Raw genomic sequence first — 10722 nt, forward strand, 5'->3', positions numbered from 1 at the left:
GGACACACAAACTTCTGCTGCAGTACATATTTTTGTTACAAACATTGAATATCGCAGCTTTGATTACATTCTCAATTTCTAATTTCTTCACCTTCATCTAACTTTATTTCCTCTAATAAAGGATTTTCTGTGTTTCAAAGAAATGAAACACAATTTCTCTGTTCGAACAAAATGAAATTCGAATTCGAATTTCGAATGTTTGTACACAATTTTATCATTTATTTGGAATGTTTCACAGAGAGAACAACAGTTGAAAACAACTAAAGCCTCGTTCTCAAGCAATATTTGTTAGATTTTAGCAAAAATCCATTACATGCGAACCCCTAGTCTATAACTATTTATATACTTACATTTAGCATGGAGAACACCCATGAATTGTAGATGGAGGTTTCAATGATTAATGGAGGAACAATAATTACGAAATAAACGCATGTATTTTCAAAAATGCCATACCACTACCATGACAAAAAGTACGAATGAAAGAAGCGATTTAGTATTTTGAGGAAGAGATCGATACACATTCTCAACGTATCTCTGAGAAATTGTAGCTAACACAAAAGAAACCAGAATCCCAAACGGAAACGCTGAAACAACTGAATAAACGAGTACCAAGGAGATTTCAAATGGGGAAAAAACCAACTTACGACAACTTATATACTCTGAATAAAATTCAACGATGGAATGCAGTGGAAGATGGGCTAGGTAGAGTACGTATGAGATATCACCAACATGACGTATCATATCATTAGTGATTACGACTGCCTAGAGATGATTTGGTTTCATTCCTTTATTTTCCTCTACAGTTCATATTATTTTGCAGTTACTTTAGTCACATCGATAGTTGGAACATTTTTCCGCTCTGGAACATACATTTCCAGGACTCTGTTGGCTTTCTATACTACTTATTTTTTGACCCTGAAATGTGGTACAATCTCTCCGAAAGTTATAGCTTTCTTCAAGGAGAAATTCGTCTTTTAGTTCAATCAAGAACTAAAAAAGTAGTAGTAGCACCTTCGCTCCGCATTAACCTCTTTCTTCCATGTCTGAAAATTAACCTACAACACGTATTAGAGCCTCTTCTCCCCGGCTTTTGGACAGCGCTCATACTTACACAAAAGAACAGATTCTGTAGACGTCACGAGGTCTCTAATAACCTGCCACTTCTAAAATCATTTGATGATGCTTTGTTTCACCTTGTTGAAGTGGATCCCGCAAAGAATTGAAGGCATCACGAATCTGAGGTGGACGCGATTTCCGGGGGAGTTTTTTACGCCATTTACGGGATAGAAGATTGTGGAGAGGAATGATTCCGTCCATTATCTTCCTAATTGCCGTAAAAAACGGTCCGGAAGATACGGCCGACCTCAGATTCCCGGGGTGCGCTATTTACCTACAACGATTTCGTACTAGAGCGCTTCGCCGGTTTTTGCGCGCCGCATCTTTCGGGACGTTTTGTACGTCGATTAACAAGAAATGGACGGAATCACCCCCTCTCCATAATCTACTATCCCGTATACGAATACTCCACCTGAAATCCGTACCACCTCAGATTCAGATTCGTGGGTTGATGTTTTTAAGGAAGAAACAGAACGAAAATGTGAGAGTAAACTGACCCTCTCATAATTAGCATAAAGTATTAAAGCTGTTGTCACTGTGATGCATAACCGCATTTCCGTGACGTCAAAACGAATCGGTAGTAAAGCCACAAGAACAGGAGAAAAGACGCAAGCGTTTTGAAGGATACCAGGCTGTTCTTTCATGCTTCGACTCGTAAGACTGCTTCCATCTGAAAAACAGGTTTTCGCCGGAAACGTTTTTGCTTCCTGAAATAATCCGTTGTCTGTTTAGAACATGAGCATTTTGTGAAAGCAAAGATGAATACATGTTAACAATTATGAAGAATTATGAAGTCAAAGGGTCTCAGTGTGAAATTTTGAATTAATTTACGAATTTTTTGATCATGTCGTTAATTTTTTAGCTTTGCTTCTTTTGCAATCCCGATTCTCAGCTTGTATCCGCAGTTCTATCTAAAATCGGTTCAAATCTTCGTTTCTTTTCAGATTCACTAGTTAATCTTCAAGCTACATGCAGGTGCCATCGACTCATCGCCTCAAACTACGGGGTGGGCCAAAATTGTAGCGAACGCATATGCGCGGACAATTTGACCTCCTGTTCAGAGACTCTGCTTTTTCCGTGCTTTGCTTGTTTTCATTGTGTTAATTTGATCATGCTTATTTCAATCGAGCATTTAAATATGTCATTTTCAACATGGTTACGTGCTTCTGCCACCGCTCCTCAATTATTGAGCTTCATCGCCAAGGGTTTTCGGCACGCGAGATTCACCAGGACCTCGGAGTACATCAAAGTGTTATCTATAGATCGCAGACGCTACAAGGACCTAAGGACTGAAGATGATCGATGTGGACGAGGAAGACATGCATCTGTGACCACTACGAGCATCTTAGAAAGGTACGCGAAAGAATTCGAAGGGACTCGGTGCGGCCATTCCGCCGGATGTCACGAGAAAAGGGCATCAAGCAGACTTAGATGAAAAGAATCTTCCGCAAACTGGGGTTGAAGGCGTACAAAAAGCTCCCGGACCTGCCAGCAGGACGGAGCCTCCTCTCCCACGGCAAGAATGGTACAGAACTGGTACAAAGCCAGCTTTCCCGAATTCATCAGCTTTGACGAGTGTCCAGCCAACTCTTCGGATTTGAATCCGATGGAGTGCAGCGTCTGGTCGGTTTTGAAAGCAAAAGCACTCACTACTCGGAACCTCACTGTTCTGTGGATTTTTTGAAAAAAGCCCTCCAGAAGGCATGGGACGAACTCGACGCCCTATACTTGCGTGCCACAGTCGATGCCTTCCCGAAGCGCCCCAAGGCCTGTATTGGTGCCAACGAAGGTATTTTCAAAATTCAATGCTGTTTTTGGTTCACAATAAACAATAGACAAATAAATATTGCTAAATCGTCAGTTTCTCAAAATGTTACGTCTCCGCTCTAGGCGATTTGAATTCCTTTTCGATGTAATTATGGAGCGCCCTGTACAAAACAACTGCAGTTTAGAGGGAACTTTGGTGCAGCAGTACAAGAAATGGTAAAAGATAATACATTTTTCCCATAAACGTCTTATCTTTTTAAACTCACAAACTTTCAATTACAGTCGTAGTTCCCTGTGATTTGTCTATGAATACCTACGTGATGTTCCGGAAACCGTCGGAAATACGTGTTTTAGGGCAGTGTCAGGTGGTTTCTCTGTCTTCTGGAATACAATGTGCGGTTCGTGAGCTGTCGACCGCTTAATACAATTTCAAGCAGTGCCAACAGTAAATCGTTAATCTATTGGTCAAAGACTTCTATCCGCAAACGAAGAAGTAAAGTTTTAAACTTACACTGGAATATTTGAAAAACACTAGCATTCCTAATGAAAACTGCCACATTCTTGACAAAGACGAGAAGGAAGCCAACGGTTCCGACATACATAAATGGAAAACAAGAGACAACAACAGAACGCCTGGAACAGTTATGTTAGTTGTGAACAAAACTTGATGTCCACCTCTATAGGACAAAAAGGTTAGCTGCTTAACGTGACATGCACCACCACCACACCCGCCAATAGTATCATCAAGCACCAAAACAACAAACACCAAATCCTAGATGGGCTGCTGATCCTAGCATCACTTCCAGTTCGGTCCTAGTTCCGCTTTTCTGGAATGACATCGGAGAGTGAGTGGTCGATATAGACACCTGTGGCCATCGCGATCACAGACTCAACGATGGTAAGGGCACGATTTTCACGCATTTTCAAGCAAGACGAATACACTTTTGCTTGTAATTTGTGGAGTTAGCACTTAATCCGAAGATACAATAAACGGTCAATCGAACGCTCACGCCAAACCCTTGGTGATCGCATTTATCCACATTTTCGTCACCGTACCACATGCATCCACCGTAGCGAAGCACGTGCATGAATTACTCGCAAACGAGGCCGCTGACGCAACTGCACCGAGCTTCAGTCGTTTTGTCCTCACTTTGACTTAGTTACGACCAATAGTGCACGTCTACTTGTATCGGATGTGAAAGCTTCTGATTACATGTATACATTAACGGATTTGACTTAATTCACTTCAGCGCTCTTATTTCATCACTTCTATGGATATATAGAGTTGCATCTCCGGAAAAACTGAGGTCTCTGTTTTCTGGACTTGCAGAGAGTGTACGCTTCGCTTTTTTCATCAGCATTTCGACGTCGACCATAGGAAATGATGTCCCGAAACCTGCTAGCGCAGAGAATCCAACATAGGAAAATCTCCACGAACGCTGCCCTCAACAGCAACACGATGCTGTTGTTTGATATCTGATCGTGTGTCACTGATTTTTTGACCGTTATCAGTAATACTAGGATTTACTCAAAACTTACATGAAAATGTTAAAATTTCGTTGTCAAATAATTTTCTTTGAAGGAAGAATATAATTGATATCAGAGCATAGACTTGTACCTCCACGCAGATAGACCATGTGTGAGAAAAAAGATCCTCACCCAGTAGATTCTACAAAACGTACATGTTAACAATGACGTTAGCGGTATATCCTTTATATTACTACTTCAAATCTGTTCCTGGCCCGTGAATTTTGGAGGAAGACCTAACCCAATGACCTATATTACTTCTAGGATTAATAATAAGCTTCAGTGTATAGTCGGGTCAAAACGACATAAATCACGAGTGTAGTTCCTGTGCATTTGCGTACACGCTCGAAACGGCGCGATGGAGGCAGCAGTTGGGATCGAGCTGGGACCGTCACAAATTGCAGCGATGGATGGTGCCAGCAAGGAGGATTTCACCACGCTCCTCCGAAGCGGCTCGGGAGAAGCCGCGTACGCAATTGCGTACGTGCTTCATGTCGTTTCGACCCTACTATAATTTAGGGGAAAGGTATTAGGGAAAAGCTAAACGTATGTAAGACGTCTGAGGCAGGAGAAGCTTCTACTTGCTAGAATATATCTTTGTTTGATGGATCACAATAATTCACTAGTACTGATTTGGAATAAATGATCGCATGCACAACTCGGGCTCCGCTCTCAGCATACTGTAATTTTTCTAGCAATTAAAGTTACCGTATCGGAATCTTATAGCAGTATAAAGACGATTGTTGCTTCCTACTGCTAAAAAGGTGAATAAAAGAAATCCAAGAGTTTCTACGGATTTTGAAAGAAGTGTAATGAACTGCTTACTATCTCATCTCTGTCAACTCCTTGAAAATTGAAGTTGTAAGCTAGAAAGTATGCTTTACGTGCACTTTCATAGTTAATCGCTCTGTAGGATTCCGGAAATCCGAGTGAAACTGCGATTGATATAAGAATAATGGCCACAAAGTACAAAGGTAAAATCCTGTGCAATCTGAAAAGTAATTATTATCACCAGAATTATTATTAGGATTATTATCGCTTTTTTTCGAACATTATTACTATTATTAGGACTATTATCACTTTTTTAACAAATTGCGTGCAGTGTGCAATTAAATGACAGCACCAAATCAGAAGTGAGAGTAGTCTCGCATAAAAATCATAGTTGAGTACCATGTATAAGTGCTGAAAGAAACGTGATCGTTGCATTTGTATGCATTTTTCAACGTGCATACACTAGCAGTAAACAAAAACCTCAAGCGATTCAAACCCCCTCAAAATAACAATATAAACAACTCACTGCTGATATGTCATGCGTTGTTTTTTTCCCCTGGGACAATGTCCGATGATATCTGGCAGCGTCACAAAAAAAATCGTTTACAAAGAGTTATTAAATGTTTAATGTGCTCTGCAATCTGTTTTTCGGGGCGTTGTTGGACAATGCGTCGGATAACTGGTGAAAAAAAATAAAAAATAATAACCCAAAAAAAAATGCGCGTGGTCCCAAACGGCGGATATGTGAGAAATCTGCTTGATCATCAAAGTGTTAATTGAGATGAATCAGACCGACACCAGGAATAGAAAATTTATCCGTAAACACACATTTATGCGGGAAGTACATATGAGACGGTCCTAGTGCTCCAGAAACGAATAGTCGCCCCTCTGAGTCTATACATTTGGTACATAGTTGTTAAAGGTCCGCTCTTAATCCTGTTGGCCAGATCTCTAGGTTCGCTTTAGCATTCTAATGATTAACAAGATAAGATCAATCTAATAAGGAAGTTACCTAGAGTCAAAAAGACATGAAGCACGGTGCAGTTGCGTAAGCGGTTGCGCTCGAAGCGGTGCGGTGGAGCGTAGCGGTTACGATCGAGTGAAGAACACTGCAACCACCGTTCATTGCAGCCGTTCGCGACGGTCCCACCTTGATTCCAACCGCTATTTCCACCGCACCGTTTCAAGCGCAGCCGCTTACGCAGCTGCACCGTCCATCCGTCCATCGTTTTGACCCGTTATAGCTATAGAGATATCAGAATGAATAGAGGATTAAAATGACTCGAAAGGTTTGAGCTGATATGCCAAGATTCTCAACTTTCAGAGCATTCTAAGATGGAGCGCCCTCTTTCCGTTGTTTTTCAACTCATTTGGGCCGCATTCTGAGAGAGAGGGGCTTTTTTCCTTTCTTTTTCAACTCACTTGGTCACCTTTCTAGGTTATGGAGATAGATATATCTTCATATATAAAATAGATATATGATAGGTAATTAAGGAGCTTCTCTAAATGGTGTCTGCTCAAATGAATTCTACTTTGGACCCACCTTGCTCTGAAAAATTGCACGACATCGCAGAACTTTGTCACGTCATTTTTCTTCAGTAAAGAGGCGATTATGAAGCCAGAGACGACAAAATACCTAGAATAATTCACTTTCGTCTGGGCGACAAGCAGCGCGGTGATTACAACTAATTATTGCAGTTAATGGTGCTGTAGTTTGTTTTCATATCCGTTGTCCTGATTCTCTACTATGATACTTTCAGATTTTTTTATGATCGTGGATTATGGCTGGGTTACGCGGCAGGAAGCACAAACTTTCTGCGTTGCTAACTCAGATATCATGCATGTGTTTTGCATTTAAAAACAGAGCATCACGAAACCGACGTCGTATGGAAGCTCCAGGGAAAACGCAGAGTCCCGGTTGTAGATTGCGGGAACGAGCGTGACTCCGCTCATCCTCCATTAATGTTCGTTAAAAAAAAAACCAAATAAAATCATGAAATCGTTTTTTCCTACGAAATTAGGTGCAACGCACCACATCCACGAGCGAGCGATCGAAAGGCCTCCTCACCAGCATTTTCAAAGAAAGCCAGAACTAGAAAAGCCTGCTGAAGGGAGCCGAATGTGCACAAAGGTGCGCGTTCTAACCTACCTCGTAGCGATTAAAGCGGTTCCCACACCGTTTTACAGGACAACTATGGGGGATTAAGCGGGGCCACGCTTGTTTAAGTAATCTACAACTTGAATTCTAGGTTCTCCCTTGGAATTAACGTATCATGAAACTGGCGACACTGGGGTTTATAGGGGGAAATATAGAGTTTGGAGTGCAGATTACGAATATGACCGTGGCCCCGTTCAGTTACCCCTAATCGCCCCGTGAAATAGCGTGGGGAAAAAACATTGGTTCCTACGAAGTACGATAGGACGCTGTAGTTCCTTCAGCGGAATATTCATTGGACTCATTTGAATAGTCTACTGAGGAGACTTCACTTACTTCCGACCGCTGGATGCGGTGCGTGGAGTGACGCATTTTAACGTATCTCGTAAGAACAAGCGCCTTTTCCCACGCTTTCTCTCAGGAGATTTAAGCGCCGTTGAATGGAGCCACGGCCATACTCTAACATGTTGGAAACAAAAAAAAAAGGATTGAGAAAAAAGAATGGAGAAAAGAACGTGTTTGTAATGACTCTAAGCTCACTCAACAGTACACATACAGAAATCACGCGGGTTGCACGAAACCAGTAGCAGAAGCCACTTTTCTTACTACACCTACTTTTACTGCGCTCAGCACAAGTCCTATAGTTGGGTCAAAACGACATGAAGCACGGACCGTTGCGCAAGCGGCCACGCTCGGAAGCGGTGCGGTTGAGACAGCGGTTGGAATCGAGGTGGGACCATGGTGAACTGCAGAGGTGTGTGGCGGTAGCGTGGATCCTTACACGATCCCAACCGCTACGCTCCACCGCTCCGCTTTGAGCGTAGCCGCTTGCGCAAATGTCCGTGTTTCATGTCGTTTTGACCCGACTATATGTATATTCCAGTTTTCTGCACCATTAAACAAGTTATATGATGAATTTTAGTGGTGTCCCAGTTGTAGCAGAGCCTAATAGCTTCTTAACTATGGTTCTCGCCGTGCGTTGGTCAGCTCCATTGAGAAATTTCGGCAATCGATGGATTTGTTTGCGCTGCACTACTCTGGAGAATGGCATATATTCATACATCCATATTCATGCACCTTTTTCTTATTGGCATGAACACAGAGTTTAAATTTAAAGCTTAGCAGACATCACCTCATTCCACCAGTTATTTCATCTTTTAAAGGATTGATTTTCTGAAGACGTCCAAACGCTCTTTGTGATATGTGTTCAGCTTCAATTTTTCTTCGATTTTCGACAGTTTTTTTCTTGCAGATTACTTTATTTGTTTCTTTGTTTTCAACCTTTTTCAGCCTTTGTAACTCATGGTTCTGCTATAAAGTGGTTTGTCACTTTACCAGACTTAGCACATGAAGTAAGCGCTAGTCGTTGTGTTGTTCTCTGAGTTTGCAAATGATTTATCTTTTTGTAGAGTGATGAGCCAAGGCTTTGAAGGCTTTGATTTTTCCATACACTGAAAAAGCCGGCGATAACCTTGAAACGTTAGTCTTTAAAGGCAGCATACCATGAGTCCGACTTGGTGAGGGAATCCGAGGGACGAGCTAGAGATTGGGTTGTAAACTGCGGGATCCGGGGTGGTTTCGCTCTTATCTTCTTAATTGTCGCAAAGAAGGTGACGTCGAAACCACCTTAGTTCCTACGAGGTATGTTGGAAAGTCTCCTCAGTCTCCTATTCTTTGGTTTTACTCGGATAGGCTGGTGTGAAGAATTTATTAATCTTCGATCGCTCGTATATAGATGCGCCGGATCCACAAGGGTGTCACATTGCAGCTGAAATCGTCGTAAAAAACGGTGCCTTCCGTGCCGTTTTTTTTTTTACGACGGTTGGGGAGAGATGAGCGGAACCACCGCTATTCCGTCTCTACTCTGAGCATCTGCAGAAGTGTTTCACGTTGACAGTGTGTGTTGTTACAGTAACACTGTTTTTGTCAGGCGCGGAAGGGTGGGACGATCAAAGTAGAATCATATCATATCAGCCAGATAAAGAGATTACTGAGAAAAAAATCGTGGAAAATGAAAAAGAAAAAGATGATTATTAGAAGAAAAGAGGGTTATGATTAATCACATCCTTTCTCTGCGCAAAATTGATTTTGTAGTTCTGGATTTTGCCCAGACAGGAGATATAAATAAACGCAAGAAAGCTAGTATTGAACTAGCAAACAAACAAATTAGGACAATTACCAACCGGGTTTTTTCCTCGCCATACGCTAAGTTATCATTTTTTCATCATGTTTACAAATCATAATTGCATGTACTTACATATCCACTCCGATATATCCATTAGGAAAGTAGTTAGGATAAAACTGAAACAATACCACAAGAATCACGGCCCATCCACGAATCCCTTGAACATCTTCTCTTCTAGGACTCATTGCGTGAAAATCTCTGCAAACTTGGTTGGAAATAGTTCTAGTTCTTGTTTTTAAAGTGTCTCACGCAAAATATTTACAACAAAGAAAAACTGACAGCAAACTAAATCACCGTGTCGAACGCTGATCAACTTTTCTGCATAGGAAATAGTGAAAATAAGCTATGTGGCTAAGCAGATAGAATCACATTGAAGGAAACTGAAGCAATGCTGACCTTCAAGGTCACTCACCTATCTTTGACGTTGACACAGATCTTAAAAAGTCATCCAACATGATGACGATTCAAAGAACTAGGACAGGGACAACTGGGAGTGCACTGGAAGAGACTAAAGCTTGGGCTAAATGACATATCTTTAAATTTTTGTTTGTTATTCGATGATATCTTGATACTTTGTTCTCGTGATATAGTCGGGTCAAAATGACCTGGAACTCGGTCTCCTCACCAGGACACTCAAGTAAAACCAGTGCACAGACTCCTGAGGGGACTGGAAAGGGTACATAGAGGCGCGTTCTGCCGTACTTCATCGGAATTAAAGCGGTTCCCACGCCGTTTTCTTACGATTAGTGAAAAATGGGCGGAACCATTTCCTATCCTCCAGTCTACGACCAGATTTCAGGCTTTTCCCGCAGATTCCCACACCATGTCAAATTCCTGGCATGCTGCCTGCACGTCGGTCAATGCTATTGAGCCCTCCGAAAGTATCAAATCATGAAAACTGTTGACACTGAACATCGATTCAGAAAAATTTTAGTGAATGAAGCAAATCAACAACTGATCTGTACAAACAAGGATATGCAAATGTTTTACATCAGATCTAGTAATTTCCGCAGGCATCGAAGTCATTTCATCACTAAACATGCATTTATACAGGCTAGAGAACAGAAAAAAAATATACCATCGGGACGAAACAATAGTGAATCCGATTATTATGAGACCTTCGCTGACAATGCCATGTCACAGCATGAGAACGGTATGTGGACATGATTCAACCTCTAACACAATAATGCTCAAAGTTGAA

General features: G+C 41.6%; 1 protein-coding gene across 4 annotated transcripts; it reads right to left on the reverse strand.

Moving 5' to 3' along the window:
- Positions 1-438: 438 nt before the first annotated feature.
- Positions 439-10686, reverse strand: RB195_000405 (uncharacterized protein; the record flags this gene model as incomplete). Of its 4 annotated transcripts, XM_064196736.1 has the most annotated exons (14): positions 439-584; positions 645-762; positions 825-893; positions 1614-1786; positions 3201-3264; positions 3395-3516; positions 4423-4552; positions 5236-5401; positions 6725-6817; positions 9594-9719; positions 9934-9956; positions 10127-10188; positions 10263-10303; positions 10640-10686. In XM_064196736.1, the coding sequence occupies 14 exons, from the start codon at positions 10684-10686 to the stop codon at positions 439-441; spliced, it is 1380 nt and encodes a 459-aa protein (XP_064052616.1). The 4 variants fall into 4 exon arrangements, with proteins under 4 accessions (XP_064052616.1, XP_064052615.1, XP_064052614.1 ...); XM_064196734.1 differs by lacking the exon at positions 825-893; XM_064196735.1 differs by lacking the exons at positions 825-893; positions 3201-3264; positions 3395-3516.
- Between the last annotated feature and the right edge of the window lie 36 nt (positions 10687-10722).

This window comes from Necator americanus, chromosome IV (genome assembly GCF_031761385.1).
Source record: "Necator americanus strain Aroian chromosome IV, whole genome shotgun sequence".
Taxonomy (NCBI): Eukaryota; Metazoa; Nematoda; class Chromadorea; order Rhabditida; family Ancylostomatidae; genus Necator; species Necator americanus.